Source organism: Globicephala melas, chromosome 8 (assembly GCF_963455315.2).
Source record: "Globicephala melas chromosome 8, mGloMel1.2, whole genome shotgun sequence".
Lineage (NCBI taxonomy): Eukaryota > Metazoa > Chordata > Mammalia > Artiodactyla > Delphinidae > Globicephala > Globicephala melas.
In genome coordinates, this window is record NC_083321.1 from 48,440,503 (window position 1) to 48,458,756 (window position 18,254).

Below are 18,254 nucleotides of genomic sequence, written 5' to 3' on the forward strand. Positions count from 1 at the left end.
GTGATCTCCGCGTCTTACTCTTCCGCCATCTTCCCCTCGTCTCCTGAGATTTTGTATGGATAAAGTTAGTAATAATTTAAACCGAAGGAATTCAAGAAAATTCTTACTAACATATTCGGAGCAATAGAGTGGTTCTGTGTTTGTTTTAGGGCAAGGGCAAAAGATTTATTAAGTCAGAGACCTACCCCAGGGTTTTCCCACTCACCAAGGGACAGGCTATCGAGGAGCACCTGCAGACAGTGGCATGAATAAGCCTCCAAGTTCCAACATGCATTTTGTGTCATGCCCAGTCCATCCTCTGAAGTCCACCACACAGACCCTCAGTGACCAGTATTTGTAGTAGTTTTAAAAAATATTTATTAAAATATTTTAAATTAAAAAAATTTTATTTTATATTGGAGTATAGTTGATTAACAATGTGATAATTTCAGGTGTACAGCAAAGTGATTCAGTAATGCATATACATGTATCTATTCTTTTTCAAATTCTTTTCCCATTCAGGTTGTTACATAATATTGAGCAGAGTTCCCTGTGCTATACAGTAGGTCCTTGTTGGTTATCCATTTAAAATATAGCCACCATTCGTAGTATTGATCAGAGCTTCTCCTTTCCCTTCCTCAGGATTCCCTTCGGCACTGCAACTCTGGTTAATTCTCCACTTTCACTTTCCTTCCTTGAAATTTCCCATCAGTGTAAACACCAAGGTCCAGGAACTAAAAAACCTTTTTCAGCAGGCTTTTGTTAAGTATCTATGAGGTGTTAGAGAATGTTGGTGTGTATAAATGAAAAGTGCATGTTATTTGACCTCAGATATTTGAGTCGGGTGGAGGGAGACAGAAGGGTACAAAATCTATGTGTAAAGGGCTACAAAGAAACTATAATAATAGTAGAAGTTGCATTCTCAATGAACTAACTACTTCATTTATCTTACTTTCCTTCTGAATTCATAATCTTTCCCCATTTCTGTCTTGCTCTTTTCTTTAATGACAAGCTTGAAACGAACCTTTTAGCTACATAGTCAGCCCTCCCTATTTACATTTCCTCACTTAAATCTTCAACTCCTTTCATTCTGGTTTCTGTTGCCACCAGTCCAATGAATTAGTCATGTTCAGATCACTAATGATACCCTTTTAAAAAAGCTTAGTGGTGGGGCTTCTTGGGGCTTCCCTGGTGGCGCAGTGGTTGAGAGTCCGCTTGCCGATTCAGGGGACATGGGTTCGTGTCCCAGTCTGGGAAGATCCCACATGCCACGGAGCGGCTGGGCCCGTAAGCCATGGCCGCTGAGCCTGTGCGTCCAGAGTCTGTGCTCTGCAACGGGAGAGGCCACAGCAGTGAGAGGCCCATGTACTGCAAAAAAAAAAAAAAAAAAAGTTTAATGGCCATTCATATTCTCATGTTACTAAACTTCTGCTTAGCTGACAAGTTGGTCCCGTGCTTGTCAAAATTTTCATTGAGAAAGCAACTTCTACATTATGCTATTGTTTTGCTTTTCTTACACTGGTACCATACTGAATTAATTTGTTGAACATTTTTAATATTGTAAGGTTACTACCTATTGTTATTCTTGAAGTCAATTAGATAAAATTACCTCTTGTATCTGCCCAAGAAAATAGTCAAGAAAAGACTTCTCAGCTCAAGATTCATTGGATGGCATCACCCAGCAACGACTCCACAGCTCCAGTCTCTGAATTCCTCCTCATCTGCTTCCCCAGCTACCAGAGTTGGCAGCACTGGCTGTCCCTGTCCCTCAGCCTCCTCTTCATTCTGGCCATGGGGGCCAGCGCCACCCTCCTGATCACCATCCAGCTGAGGCCTCTCTGCACGAGCCCATGTACTACCTGCTCAGCTTGCCCTCCCTCCTGGGCATGGTGCTCTGCCTCACTGCCATCCCCAAGGTCCTGGCCATCTTCTGGTTTGACCTCAAGTCCATCAGCTTCTCTGCCTGTTTCCTCCAGATGTTCATCATGAATAATTTCCTCGCCATGGAGTCCTGCACACTCATGGTCATGGCCTATGACCGCTATGTGGCCATCTGCCATCCACTGAGATACCCATCCATCATCACTAACCACTCTGTGGCCAAGGCTAGTGTCTTCGTTGTCATATGAAATGCCCTTCTCACTGTACCCATTCCCATTCTCTCTGCCTAGCTCCTCTACTGTGGGAAAAATGTCATTGTGAACTGCATCTGTGCCAACCTGTGTCCAGCTCTCCTGTGACAATTTCACCCTGAACAGAATCTACCAATCTGTAGCTGGTTGGACCTTACTAGGCTCAGATTTCATCCTCATCTTCATCTCCTACATCTTCATCCTAAGAGCTGTGCTCAAGTTCAAGGCTGAGGGGGCTGCAGTCAAGGCTCTGAGCATGTGTGGCTCCCACGCCATCCTCATCCTCTTCTTCAGCACCATCCTGCTGGTTGTGGTGTTGACAGATGTGGCCAGAAAGAGCATCCCCGTGGACACCCTGATTCTGCTCAATGTTCTTCACCACTTCATATCCCTTGCCTTGAACCCTATTGTATATGGTGTTCAAACCAAAGAGATAAAACAAGGAATTCAGAAATTGCTGCGGAGAGGGATGTGAATACGTAAAATAGATTTCTAATTCTCTCTCCCCTTCCTTCTCAGTGATTTTGCCCAGACGTGAGCTAGAGAAAAGCCTGACCCAGGTTTCTTCCTTTATTCTTACCTATTTCAGGATGGGGTAGGCAAGAGGAAGAAACTCATTTTTCTTGAGTAATTGCTTTGAGCCTGGGCAATTATAGTGAAGTAAATTAATCTTCATAACATTCTTGTAGGTACTATTACTTCTATTTTACATAGCAGAAAAAATATAATTTTAAGAGAACAAACTGCTGGACATCATATATCTGGGAAGTGATAGAGCAGAGATTAAAATCTAGGCTCTACAGCCTGGTGTCTTTCTAGAGAAATGCCCCTTCTTGTGCAATTGAAGCTGGAGACCAGGCCTCTACCCTACTCTCCTTTGCCTGTGTTTTGTCCTTCTGGATGTCCATAGGTGTTTCCTGCTTGTACCTACTATTTTGAGAGCCAGGGGGTTCTCAGAGAAGGCAGAGTCCTATCTGACAAAGCATCTGCAGGACCAAAGGGAAAGAGCACTCATAATAATATAAAGCAATGCCAGCCTCCTACTATGTCCTACGCAGCCTCACAACCTTCAGGGAGTCAAGAGAATGAGGATACAGGTTGAGAGAGGGGTATGGAGGGGGGATACCAATGGGGTAAAAATTGGGAAATCAGGTCAGTGTGTTGACCACTCCTCCACGTGTTTAAGCTGCACGTGCAGTGAACTGAAAGTCAAGTCTTACTTGTTGACTCTTCCCAAGAGCTCTAGTTGAAGGTGGGAAGACACAGCACAGTGTCAGGTTTCTGAGTAACAGTGGGTCCAGTCAGGAGAAAATAAATCCCACTGGCTATTTTAATTTTTTAAAATTTATTTATTTTTTAGTTATTTATTTTTTTTGTGGTACGCGGGCCTCTCACTGTTGTGGCCTCTCCCTTTTGCAGAGCACAGGCTCCGGACGCGCAGGCTCAGCGGCCATGGCTCACGGGCCTAGCCACTCCGCGGCATGTGGGATCTTCCCGGACCGGGCCACTAACCCGTGTCCTCTGCATCGGCAGGCGGACTCTCAACCACTGTGCCACCAGGGAAGCCCCACCACTGGCTATTTTTAGAGAATTTAAGGTAAGCACTTGATTAAATAAGTATTGCAGACTTGAAAACCAAAAAAAAAAAAAAACCAAAAAAAAAAAAAATGGAGGGGGATGCTGAGGTAACACAGAGATAGTACCTGCAGGAAGAACCTTATACTTGGAATTCCTTGGTGGTCCAGTGGTTAGGACTCCACACTTCCACTGCAGGGGTCACAGGTTTGATCCCTGGTCAGGGAACTATGATCCCATATGCTGCATGATGTGGCCAAAAACAAAAAACACTGGTCATTAAAAAAAAAAAGAACCTTATACTTGGGAAGCATTTGGTCATTAGGAGACAACAGGTTGGTGGTGGGCTCATTGAACTACTCTCACAGCTCTGAGGACGAGTGCTGCCTCTGAATGCTACTAGTGTCACAGGACCTCCGAGGATGTGCCCTTACAGCCTGGACTGAGACCTCTGAGGTAGGACTCTATCCTGCTGGCGGTATCTCTTAGGGAGTTCAGTGAGGCTGATTTGATCCTGGAAGTTCTAAAGCCCAAACAAAACCCAAACCCAAACCCAAACAAAATCCAAAACCCAACCAACCAACCAACCAACCAATCCTGGAGGCTACAACCAATTCCACTGCCAGGAGGAAGAGTCATTGCTGAGGGAAACCGACGAGAGGAAGAGACAGGAGGGACCAAATATCCCCTCCTCTGCTTCAACCCTTCAGTCTTTCTCTGTTGCTCTCTGTAGGTGGAAACTAAGAGGGAGCCGGCTGACCAAGGGTCCTATAGTCTAAGTCCCAGCATCACAAGATGTTTAGCTGGGAGGGTCTAGGGCTGAGAGGCAAGAGTTAATTATTGGCACAGCTCCGATTGCTCGAGTCTGAAAACTTAGTACCACATGAAGGACAGCTATAGCAGAACTCTGCAGTACAGCATGCCTCCCAGTGAGACAGAGACAGAATCAAGTCCTCTGGTGCAGACAAAAAAGGAGACGTGACATAATGCTATAGGGGCAGCTTTCATAGTTAGGAAAGAATTTGGCATTAAGCCGGCAACAGGAATGGAGATCAACTGCCCCACCCTGTGGGGATTAAAGTAACTGCAACTCAATGCTGATGTGGGTTCCAGGGGCAGATTCTTCTAAAGCCACACTCAATAACAGTGGGAAAGAAAAATGACATCCATTTCCCTACAAGAAGGGGCTCTTAATGCCCTCAGACATGCTTCTTATTTACTCAAGGCAGAGCCACAGGTATGATTCAGTATTTATCATTTTTTTAAAAAGAAATTCTTTAATAGGAATTCTCTCCATCTCATGGTTGCCGGAAGAATTTTATGCACCACCATCTCCTACTGTCCCTCAGAGGACAGAAGGGCCAACTTCAATACCACTTGCCTAATGATACTAATAATCTCAATGTCCTTATATATTGATAATAATTATAGTAATAATCATGAAATTAAAAGCTCAAATATTTTGAACACTTGCAATATACCAGTGTTTGTGCATGATAACATTTAATTTTCATAAGAGCCTTCTGTGGATGGTTATAAAAATGAGTTTTAAAAAAAGATCTAACAGAAAGAATATAATTCATAGGAATATGGTACATATTGTCAAGGAATATTTTCAAACATCTGGTCTACTCTGTTGGTCTGTAGGAGTGCTTTCTCTACCTTTGTTATGCTTTCCCAGCTGCAAACCCAGAAAGAACTCAAATAAGAGTCTGTTAGTTGGACAAAATTCGGGTCTTAATTCCTCAGCTAGGCTTCTCTAGATCAATGCAAACAGCTGACATAATTATGAGAAGCTTGACTCAAACTGGGAGCACACGGGGATAGATACTACCAACTTGTTGTAGGGATTTGTAAGGATGTAGGGACCAACACACCAGTTGTCATTCCTCACAGTAACTAGCACAAGTTTTGCACATGCAGGGGCTCAGTGAACATCCCCTTATTTACGAGACTGAAGTGATAAGTCAAGAGTTGACAGTGTCTACAGTGCATCTCTAGTTTCATAGAAGCAGGGCACAAACAGATATGCCATGTACATAAGGGTGGCTCTCTGCTCTGGTTCTAAGGAGAGAAGTTAAGAGGACCACAGGTTCTCACAGAATTGTCAAGCCCAGTGCAGGTGGTTCAAGGATTGGGACACAGTGGTCCTAAGGTAGGCTTTGGGGTGAATCTACATGTAGAAAAAGGGGATGGAGGAACAGGATAGTCAAAGAGCCCAGTCTTGAATGGCAGACACAACTCTGCTGTGAAGTTCCCATAGCATTAAAAAACGTGCTTAGTAGAGATCTCTGAACACTGTCTTGAGTGGATAGAATGAATTAGCATAAACTGAAGGCATTTTAAGTTGGTGGGGTATAAATGTACAAACTTCCAGTTATAAATAAGTATCAAAGATGCAATGTCCAGCATGATGACTCTAGTTAAGGTATATTTGAAAGTTGCTAAGAGAGTAGACCCTAAAAGATCTCATCACAGGAAAAAAGCATTTTTCTTTTTCTTCTTTTTGGTACCTATATGAGATGTTGGATATTAACGAAACTCTTGTGGTAGTCATTTCACAACATATGTATAACTTAAACTTATAAGTGCTGTAGGTCAATTATATCTCAATAAAACTGAAAGAAAAAATAAAATAAATAAAATGGTGGGATACAGATATTTTCTCAGTTTAACTGAGATCTATGAAGAATCACGGTGCTACAATAGGCTGACTATCATCCAACTGTCCTGGAAGGGGTGCACTAAGAACACGAGAATGGGGGAGAAGTGACCTACTAAGGCCACTTACTTTACTCCCCGGGTTTGCAGGTTAGTCACATTTGCATGAGGAACACAGAGCCTTTTGAGAAAGAAGATCTGAAACCACTGAACACTGCTATTCAGGATCAGAGCAGATTTAAATAAAGATGCAGTGGCAAGAGAGAGCAACAAGTTCCCTGGAATTAAATTATCTGGAGGAAAAAGGGAGTCTATGCTGGTGACCAATGCCCATAACAAAGACCGAAGTATTGCTGAGAGAACAAAACTACGTTTTCCACAGTGGAGTTTGGGGACCTCTTAGTACATAGTCATCTGATACTCTACTGTGCTTTGGGATATATTCTAAGCATACGGGTGTGAAGGATGAGAGCTGTGACCTCAGAGGCAGACTGTGGAACCTCAAGGCTGTGCAGCCAGGGAGTCTAAACAGGATGGCGTTACTGCAAGGCGTAGAGAAACGCTTTGTTGCTGACATGTCAGTATTGCTGCCCTGTGGCTATAAGTAGGGATAGCAATACTTTAGTTCTCAACCTCTGCTTGTTTCTGAAAGGGGACTGACAACTCTGAAAAACTGGAGTTCCAACACTCAGGGGGAGTGGTAGTGAGTAGCTTCAAGAAGAAAATACTGTACTTCCTGCTCATAAGCACGTGGGGAGCTGAATGATTAATTTTAAAAATAAAAGGGATATAATTTATTCTCTGGTTTCCTTTTTTCTTTTTTCTTCTGGTTTCCTTTTTTTCAGTGACATTTAAAAACAATGTCAAATCAATAGCATGAATCAGGTATTCACAAGGGTATATTGTATTATTATATTTAATAAGATGTTATATTAGTAGTATTTTGCTAAGGACTGTATGTAATAACAACATTTATTTATTTCTTCATCTGCGCATCCAAAATTTAGTTATTGAGTGCTTCATGTGTGATGAGCACAGTAGTGATTAGCATAGATGTTACCAAGAGGTAAACTACTTTCAGAGAGATTATGGTCAAAATAGCCCATGAATTATCATTATTCCCAATTTTGCAGGCTAGGCAACTGAGTAAAAAGATAAAATTCTAATGGTCATTCAACTAACAGGGACAAGGATGAAGAGAGATAAATTAGGCATATTTGCTACTAAATCTACTTTTCCTATTGTCTAGGGATTGAGCTACACTTTTTGACTTCAATTAGATAGATTTGTAGTTTTCTGAAGTTTTTCATGTTCCAGATTATAGATATAGATAGTGGACATCAAAACCCGTCATGTATTGAATTAGTAAATACACGTAAAGTTAGTTACTACAATAAAGGTATCACAGGAACTTAGGATAGTATAAGTTTACTTCTCATCCACATCCTGATTTCAGTGCATGCGGGCTTTGCTTCATGTCAACATTTAGGGACCTATGCTTCTATCATATGTGGGTATTCCACATTAGCCTTTGAGACCTCCACAGGTCCTTTTGAATCTGACTGTCACACAGCGAAGGGAGAGAAAGTGCAGGATCTTGTGGGATGTTTCAGGGGCCAATCTGGGAGATATTTACATCATTTTCTCTATCATTCCATTGACCAGAATCCTCACATAAATCTAGCTGCCTAGAGGAGAGGCCAGGTGACTAAATATTTATTTCTTAAGAGAAATGACAAAAGAGAGACTCTCACATGTAAAACATTCATAACCTCTTCCCAAGTGAGACTACCCAAACTCTCATCTAGTCACTGTATGCAGCACAGAGTCCAAGATCTACAGGAGTGTGTGGTCATCTCCATCCTGATGTGGTTCCTCTTGGACCAATCATCCTCTTTCTCCCATTACATATTTTGCGTACCGCAAAAGAAAAAAAAATTAATGTTTTTATGTATGTACATAATTAAGTTAAAAAGTCAGTGAAATAATTACTTTTATCAGTGTTTTAGACAATGAAACTGAAATATGGGGAGTTTAACTGCTCAATTCATACAGCTGGCAATAGCCCAGCCAGGATACTAAACCTGGCTTCCACACTTAAAATCCAAGCCTCTTTACACTGAAAGTGAGTGTCTGGAGGCTCTTTCCCAAGAGTATATGGCATATTGATCAATCTGTCACTCAGTGGAGAGTAGGAAGAATGAGGCATAATGATCATTATAGCATGTTTATTATTTGGTGAACTAAGCAATCCATTTGGCTAGGAAAAAAAGACTTTGCTGCAAAAGGAAAGTGAAGTGATGATACTAAGCAAGGTAGTATTTTCCCACAACAGGAAAAAAAATCTCAGAAATATCTTCTTGCTGATACTAGTTGGCTGGATAAATGTAGTACAGAACTTCTCAGACTCCTTTTAAGTCAGTAGTGTATCTGGGAAGTCAAGGAGACTGCTCTCACCTCAGCCGTGAGGAAGCAAGACCCATGGACCCATAAATACCCTCCTTGGGCTCAATCTACAGACAAATGAATATTTACTTTTTCCCAAGTATGTGTCTAAGAAAAGGCTCAGCCTATTTCTCAAGCAGGACACAGTTCTTAATTCTATTATAAACATCCAAGTAAATGTAATAGATTCAGTGACTTTGTTGAGGAAATTCACCAAGGTCTGTTTGTCCCTAGAATATTGACTCCTCTAGTCTCCCTTCCCAATTATGTCCCAACAACAGTGCCTCCTGACAGACAACAAACTGCATAAACTCAAAGGCTGAGTAGAAAATCATTGCTTGTTTGAATCATATACGGGACTCCTGATGTCACCATGGCAGAATGGCAAGACAGGTCTCAGGAATACATTTAGATGGTCCTGGGCAGGGGACTGGGTCTGGGGAAGGATTCAAATCCCTGCATTCCATCCATTGAACTTCTATCCCTGAGATGCAGCTTACTGACGTTCCACCCAGTGCCTTCTCTTCCTTCCTACCACAGGTGATGGGGAATCACTGGAAAACATGGAAGTGATCTAAAAGTGTCCCTTTGCCTCTCTCTCTTATGAGTCTAAAATAAAAGATGGTGAATTATTTAATAAAACATCTGTAAGAGGCAAACAAGATGTAGATCAGTCTCTAGGGCAGACAGTGTCTCAGAGAGACCAGGAGAACCACAGAAACCTCCAGAGGTTCTCCTACCACTTCTCACCATTCTCACTCCACAAGCTGGATTGTAGCTTGGCAATCAATGTATATATATGATAGAGTCGAGGCTAATTTTTCCGAACAGAATTCTTTTTCCTCGTAAACACAAATAAATTTACATTTTCAGACATATCTACAATTGTGTGAGGCTATAAGACTAAGCCTGTCCAAGGGAATGGCATGCAGCTCTTCCAGGAATGGCTTTTACCACCTCCTTGATGCCCTCTGCACTCTATCCGCCTCCTCTGCTTAGTTGCAGATAATCCACTGGAAGACACGAACCCATGGAAAATGGTGGAACCACACAGTGGAGGAGGCTAGGACACTGAGTGACTGCAAGGAAGAGAGCTTTCCCCTTCCACATTGCATTGGACTGGATGTTATTAAAAAATATAAAATTGTTTTGTGTTAAAACACTGACAAATTGGAATTGATTTTTTGATAGCTGGAAGGTTATTCTAACTAAGGCTGCACACAATGAGAAAATTGACATCCAGTGCTAGAAAGATCACCTAACAAGTTGACCTGTCTACTAAATGGCAATTCTAGGGAAAAGGTTGAAAGAATTCAAAATAGTTATGTGTGTTTGAGATTGTTGATTTCACTTGACAAGTTATTATGAGAAATAAATGAGGTTAGCAGAAAGTTAGCTAGTTTTCAAGCAGAAATGAATCATAATACATAAAGGCCATAAATATAAAGCCTTGAAGAATTTTCCTAGTACTTGGGAAGTCAAAGGTTAAGAGAAAGATTTAGAATGCCTTTAAGTAACAGACTCACAGAAAGCATCCCTGAGAAGAGACTACGTTATGTGGATAGCTGTCCTACTAAAGTCTGATAGCCTTAGGTAGACACAATTATGTAGAAAAGCAGTGGCATGGGGAAAGCAAAAAGACATTAAAAAAAGGAAAAAAAAATAAATTTTACCTAAGAAAATCTTTGTTAAGTTTCGAGAGGGTTCATTGCCAAAGAAACATGAGCTAGGCTTTTAAAAATGCTTTTGATTAAAAATTAAAACAATTTTTAATATTTTACAGACATGAAGCAGTCTCCATATGTAGTATCTGCAAAAGAAGTCACATTCTCCAATGTCTGCTTCATATAAGGCAATGGGGGACATTGAAGAAGGTACAATCCCACATATGCAGAAAAAGGAACATAGAAAACAATGGCCAGGAGAGATTCTCCCAGAGTCATATCCAGGACCTAGTCAGGGAACTTATTCTACTGTCAGGAGATAAAAGTATTGCAAAGTATTGCAAAGTATTGCCCCCAAAGTATTCCAGAATTACCACTGACAAGTTCTTGTTAAATGTATTCCATGTTTCACTTCAACTGGGAATCTTTTTGACTGGTATTCAGTTTCTGCTCCACCATTAAACGTGTGGTAGGAGGAAGATGACTGGTCCAAGAGAAACCACATCAGGACCTGATGGAAATGACCACACACTCCTGGAGATCTTGGACTCTATGCTGCATATAGTGGCTAGATGAGAGTTCTCTTAGCCTCATTTGGGAAGAGGTTACGTATGTTTTACATGTGAGGGTCTCTCATATAATTTCTCTGGAGAAATAAATATTTAGTCACCTGGTGTCTCCAGCTAGATTTATGTGAAGTTTCTGGCCAATGGAATGACAGAGAAAATGATGTAAATCTCTCCCAGATTGAGTCCCTACAACCTCCTACAAAATCTTGCACATTCTCTCCCTTCACTTGCCTGACAGATTCAGAAGAACCAGTGGCAGTCTGTAAGGGACAAGAACATGAAGAAGCCAACTAATGAAAGAAACATGGGTCTCTAAATGCTGATGTGAAACAAAGCCCACATTCATTGGAATGGTATGTGGATGAGAAGTAAACTTCTATTACATTGTTACTGTGATATCTTTGTGGTAGAAACTAACTTTACTTGCATTGACTAATTCAATATATGTTGGGATGCGTAGGGCTCTGCCTTTGTTATTTACAATCTGGAGCCTGAAAAACTTTAGAAAACTACAATAACTATCCAGTTGAAGTCTAACTATGCAGCTCACTCCTCGAAAATGTAATAGGAAAAATAGATTTATGTAGCAAATGTGCCTAATGTCTCACTCTTGACTCTGGTCACTATTAATTAAATGATCATTAGTAATTTATCTTTTTGGTCAATTGCCTAATCTGCAAGATTGGGAATAATGATAATTCATGGGCTATTTTGAACATAATCTCTTTGAAAGTAGTTTACTTCTTGGTAACTACCTATGCTAACCACTACCGTGCTAATCACACATAAAGCACTCGATAACTAATTTTTGGTTGAAAAATGAAGAAATGAATAAATGTTACTATTATATATAATTTGTCCTTAGTCAAACATTGCTAATGTAATATGTTATAAAATACTGAGATTAAAAAAAATACTGAGATATACTCTATCCTTATGAATACTTGACTCATGTCATGGATTTGATATTGACTCTTCAATGTCAATGGAGAAAAGAAAATCAGAGTATAAACTGTTATATATCTTTTATTTTTAAAATTAATCATTAAAATCCCCACGTGCCTTATGATCATGAAGTACACTATTTTCTTTTTTAAGCTATCCCCTGACCCTCCACTAGCATTGGCGATCCCAGGAGTTTTCTGATTTCAAAGTTGTCAGTTTCCTTTCAGACACCAAGCAGAAGTTAACTGGAATCACTTCAGTATTGCTATTCTGGTTAATAGCCACGAGGAGGCACTGTTGAGTTGCCAACAATGAAGCATTTATTTACTCCTGGCAGTAATGCTCTGCTGTTTAGACTCCCCGACTGCCAGTCTTGATGTCCCACACTAGGCCTCTGAGGTCACAGCTCCCATCATTAACACCCATATGCTTAGAATATATCTGAAGCATATCACATGACTATGTACCAAGAGGCTCCCAAACTCTACTTTATGATATGTGGAATACACAGTTTTATTTCCTCAACAATATTTAGGTCTTTGTTTTGAGCATTGGTCACCAGGATAGATTTCTTTTTCCTCTAGATATTTAATTCCCAGGTAACCTGTTGCTCTCTCTTGCTACTGGGTCTTGATTTAAATTTGCTCTGTTCCTGAATACTGTTCAATGGTTTCAGATCTTTTTTCTCAAAAGAATCTGTGTTGCTCATGCAAATTTCTCATGCAAATTCAACAAACCTGCAAACCAGGGAGTGAGGTGGTAGGTCCCACCCTCCCCTTCTCTTGTTCTTAATACACCTTCTTCCAGTACAGTTGGACCATAGACTATAATAGCAAAGTGACTCTTAACAGATTTTCTCAGTTAAATTGACAAAACATCTACAGTCTACTAATTTCAAATGCATTAATTAATACTAAATCTAAATAGGACGTTTTTGGGGTTTTTTTGGCGGTACGCGGGCCTCTCACTGTTGTGGCCTCTCCCGTTGCGGAGCACAGGCTCCGGACGCGCAGGCTCAGCGGCCATGGCTCGCGGGCCCAGCCGCTCCGCGGCACGTGGATCTTCCCGGACCGGGGCACGAACCCATGTCCCCTGCATTGGCAGGCGGACTCTCAACCACTGCGCCAGCAGGGAAGCCCTAGGACGTTTTTTAATACTGTTGGAACTTCATGGCAGAGTTGAATCTGCCTTCTAAGATCTGGCTCTTTGAGTAATCCTGCCCCCCACCCCCACCCTGTCTCCTTTATCTGTATGTAGACTCACCCCAAAGCCTGTCTTAGGCCTATTGTGTCCAGTTCCTTGAAGCACCTGCACTGGGCTTGACAATGCTGTGAGAACGTGTGGTCCTCTTTAGCCTCTCTCCTTAGAACCAGGGCAGGGAGCCGCCCTTCAGTATGTAGCTTGTCTGCTTAGAGTTAGGGCTTGACTTCTATGGAACTAGAAATCCACTGTAGACACTATCTGTCAACTCTACACTTAGGCACTTCAATACCATCAGTAAAGGAATGTTTACTGAGCCCCTTCATGTGCCAAAATTGTGCTAGTTATTGTGAGGAATAACAGCTGGTGTCCCTACATCCTTTACAAATCCCTATAACAAATTGGTAGCATCTATCCCTGTGTATACCCACTTTGAGTCAAGCTTCTGATAATTGTGTTGCCATTTGCAATGATTTAGAGAATCTGTATTTTCTCTATTTTCTGATTTTGTCATCAGGATAATGTTAATTTTCTAAATAATTTTGAAAGCTTTGCAAGTGTTTTAGTATTGCAAAACAGTTAATATAGTATAAGAAACATATGAAAAGTTATCATAGTCTACCATCTTACTTGGAAGAAAATCTGCAATGACTTATTTTGTCATCTTCCTTCATATTTTGATCTGTTTAGTTTTTTTCTAAATCTTGTTTGTGTCAATGTTGTAATTTCTATTTAGAAACTGATCATTCGGTCATTTTTCTTTATAAATTTACACAAAGTATCATTTTTTTCGTTTCACTTCCTCTCTTAGTTTACATTACTATTACTTTAGCCCTATTCTTTGTATATTCCTTGCTCATTCTACCTTAAATTTCAGCCAGGGTCCCATTTCCAATTAGAAGCCAACTTCATGTTTTTGCAGCTCCTAGAATACCCAAAGAAATCAATCAATATCCTATCTAGCTTCCATACTCAAATGAGAATGACTTTATATTATGTCAGCAGTCATTCTATTTCATTCTGCCCTGTAGCTCACCCTAACGAGAACCGCAGGGCATGAGGTTTCACTGAGTCCTCAAGCCCAGAGAAAGCCCTCTTAACTCTTCAGGCTTTATAGTTTTCTAAATGAAATGCTCTGACCAAGCTAAGGGCTGAGTCCCTAAAGACCCCCAAGCAACGGGATCATCTGGAGCTGGAGACCTCACTTCATATCAGTGACTGTATAGTAGGATTGGATTTAGTAAGTTAAATCTACATGCACCAGAAGTAACAACCACACTAGAAATACATGTGTTTATTTGTTGTCAAACCTTTTTATGTTTCAGAAGCTGCAAAGATTTTCACAACAGTTTTTTTTTTTTTTTTGAATTATTTTATTGGTAAGGATACCGAAGCTCAAAGAGTTCTAAGTGACATTCTCACGTACATCTTCCAGTCAAGGCCAGAGCCTGAATTTAAACCTGTATCTCATGACTCATTGTGCATTTCTCTTCCCACTATATCCTGCTTGGTTTTCATGAAATTCATCATTTTTATAGTCATGGACTTCAGCTTCTGACATGTGAATGAAGAGAATCCCCATGAGAAAGAAAAGTATTTAAGGTAGTTACTGGGACCACTTTTTCAAACTTTTTTCTCACCTTAGGAATCTTGTAGTATCAGTGGGGTTTAAATGTGAGAATTTTTTGTTGTACTTTTCCTGTGGCAAAAAATAGAGTGATTATTTTGGAATCTTTGAGCTCTGCCTTCTAATGTGGTGTACATTATGACTAATAAGGAAAATGTAGTAGAGGATACACGTAGAGGATTTTAACAAAAATATTCCAGTGTTTACTTCTGTTTTGATCTTATCATTCCACTGAATGATCATGGAAGGTCCTTTTGGGGTTAAATATCAATAGCTTTTAGGGTTAAGCATCCTAAGTGCCCGCTCTCTTATCTGTTTTGTCCTGACCCCATAGATTCCAGGGTTAAGGGCAGGGGGAAAAACCACATATAGATTGGCCAGAAGTATGGGGATATAATGAGGGATGTTGTGGCCAAAGCAGTGTGTCATAAAGGAGAAGAGTGCTGGCAGGTAGAAAGCCAACATTAAGCAGACATGGGAGCCAAATGTCCTGAGTGCCTTGAGGCGGGCATCCCAGGACGGGAGGTAGAAGACTGCTCTGAGGATTTGGACATAGGAAAATCCAATCACAGAAAGGTCAATATATCCCATGGAAAAAGCAATCAAGCCATAGAAAGCACTGACCTTAATACTGGCACAAGCCAACTTTGCCAAACCCAGGGGTTCACCATAGGTGTGGGGGATGATCTGGGCATCACAGAAAGGAAGGCTTAGGATAAGGACTCTAAAAGGAGACACACACACCAAAGTCCGGACCATGATGACTATGCCCAGGACGGCTATCACCTTATTGGTGAGTATCATGCTGTATCTCAGGAGGTTGCAGACGGCAATGTATCGGTCTATGGCCACGACTGTCAGCACCGCAGACTCCAGGCCAGTGCATATATGGATTGTGTACATCTTGTGATGCAAGCACCAAACACAACCTCCCTGAGATTGAACCAGAAAACACCCAGCATCTTGGGGATGGTGGCTGTAGACAGGCCAAGGTCAGTGCAGGCCAACATGCCAGGAAGTAAAACATAGGCTGGTGGAGGCTGCGTTCAGTCTGGATCACAAACAGGATGGTGACATTTCCCATGAGGGTTATTAGATACATTGCAAAGAAGGGGGAGCCAATCCAGATGTTCACATTTGCCAGCCTTGGAATCCCTATCAGAAGGAAGGAAGAAGGATGGAACTGTATATTGTTGGGGTGCAGCATATCTGTGGGAATTAGTTATAGACACATTTTTTGCAGGAGTTTTCTTGCTTCCAGCGAGAGAACATAACCTCTTTCAGAGCATGTTGCCTAGTTTCTGGAGGAATAGAAAATCTATTCTTTAATTCCATGATACAGCAGAGGAGACCTAGAGAGTGAATATGAGCCAGAGTTAAAAAGACACTCTCACTTCAAAGTATTTGCCTCACCTACACAGAAAACCATGTAGAAAATTTCCAAAAACAGCAATTCTGCACTTCACTTCTTATGGCTTTTTTCCCTTCAGTCTCTAAGGAAGAACCTACATATGGCTATAAAATAACAAATATTTATTAATTATATCTGTTAATCATGATGTAAAGCCTAAGCAAGATGGGGTGTGTGTGTGTGTGTGTGTGTGTGTGTAAAATCACAGGACTTAGATTGAGGTGGAGGGTTTAGGGGAATGATACATTCTTGCAAAATAGTCCTGAAAATTAAGAAGATGGTATGTGGCTGAATAAACAACAAGTTCCTACTGTATAGCACAGAGGACTATATTTAATATCCTGTGATAAACCATAATGGAAAAGAATATGAAAAAGAATACATATATGTGTAACTGAGTCACTTTGCTGTACAGCAGAAACTAACACAACATTGTAAATCAACTATACGTCAATAAAATTTTAAGAAAAAGAACAAGGAATTGCTAAGTGAAAAACAAAAAAGAAGATGGTACATGGGAGGGAACCCAGTAAAGGTGGTGGATTGAATAGCTGGTGTTGGGATCTGAGCTAAGGAATGGAATTAAGAAATTTTGACATATTGGGAGACTATTCTATAATTCCAGCAGAACAATAGTCTCTCTCAGAACTACAAAGTCTTATTACTTTTCCCTTCTAGCACCCATCACCAAATATTTCTTAGCTCAGATTTAATGACATACTATCCAGAGAGCCTTCCCCAGTTGGCTTATTTCGTGATTATTTATTCTTTTGATTATTTTCCAGAGGTCTATTTTTCTTGCTGTTACGTTAGTTATCATTGGGTATCAGTGGTTCTTTTTTTTTTTTTTTTTTTTGCGGTACGCGGGCCTCTCACTGTTTGGCCTCTCCTGTTGCAGAGCACAGGCTCCAGATGCGCAGGCTCAGCGACCATGGCTCACAGGCCCAGCCGCTCCGCGGCATGTGGGATCTTCCCGGACCGGGGCACGAACCCGTGTCCCCTGCATCGGTAGGCGGACTCTCAACCACTGTGCCACCAGGGAAGCCCATCAGTGGTTCTTAAAGTTTAATCCCTGGGCCATGGGTATCAGCATTATCTGGTAATTTATTATAAATGCTACTTATTGGACACTACCCCAGACTCACTATATCAGAATCTCTGGGGCTGGGACATAGTAATATGCTCTTGAACCCTCCAGGTGATTCTGATGCTCATTCTAGCGTAAAAAAAACACTGCTAAATTTTTACCACTAGGGTAAAATCTCTTTGAGGTCAAAATCAGTGTCAGATTTATCTCCATGGTATACTTTATATAGTGATAGGCAGTGATCAGCAATAATTAGCAAATGAAAGTTAAAAGTTTACTGGAAACAATCTTTCCAGTTATTGTATACAAGGTCCTAGATAAATACAAACTGGGTTATAGAACAGCGTGTAGAAGGATTTTGGAGGAGATCTCTGAGGAATTATACTTGTAAAAAACTAGTAATGTATGATTGGGTCAAAGGAGAAGCTGACTCACCGTGAGGCTGCATCTGGGGCCTGCATGATACTATGGGAAGCTCCTGTGCTGGAATGGCCCTTCTGTGTTATCCCATCATGAGGCAAGGAAGCCAGTTATTTGTACTCCCATGGTATCCTGTCATTGGCGGAGGATTACCCTGTGTGATAGGACAAAACTTTGGATAAGGTAGTTCCTTGGGTCTGAGGACAATTCCAGGGAGGGGTGCAGATGTGAGCTCCCAGTATCTGATATTCCCAGCAGCTGGGAGATAGGTACACAGGTCCTGAAAAGCAGATCTGGGAGGTGTGTCATAGGGTATACTACAGATGGCATTGTGCTTCTACTCTCTCGGCGGTATCTTCTCCTTCAGTCTTGGGAAACTTACTTTCTTCTTACTCATTTGTCTGCATTTAAACCTCGCACCTTACTTTGTCTTCTTTCTCTACCCGCAAATGTTTTCTTGTGTCAGAGGCAAAGTTTTAATTTGCTCCTAGATATGGCTTGGAATAAAATTCATGTTTACTCTTAGTTAAACAAAAAAT

The 18,254-nt window shown here is 41.0% G+C and overlaps 1 protein-coding gene, 1 long non-coding RNA gene and 1 pseudogene across 2 annotated transcripts in view; 2 read left to right on the plus strand and 1 right to left on the minus strand.

Moving 5' to 3' along the window:
• The first annotated feature begins 1,647 nt into the window (after positions 1-1,647).
• LOC115839429 (olfactory receptor 56A1-like) lies at positions 1,648-2,586 on the plus strand (annotated as a pseudogene).
• A 957-nt stretch (positions 2,587-3,543) lies between these two features.
• The window catches only part of LOC115839500 (uncharacterized), a 32,201-nt gene continuing 17,490 nt past the window's right edge, over positions 3,544-18,254 (plus strand). The window contains exon 1 of the long non-coding RNA XR_009565045.1: positions 3,544-3,708. This is a non-coding gene — a long non-coding RNA (uncharacterized lncRNA). The remainder of the gene's footprint in view (positions 3,709-18,254) is intronic.
• On the minus strand, positions 15,065-16,004 carry LOC115839496 (olfactory receptor 52E5-like). The gene is given in 3 exon segments (XM_030831202.2): positions 15,065-15,702; positions 15,705-15,809; positions 15,812-16,004. Coding segments are annotated over 3 exon segments (936 nt in total).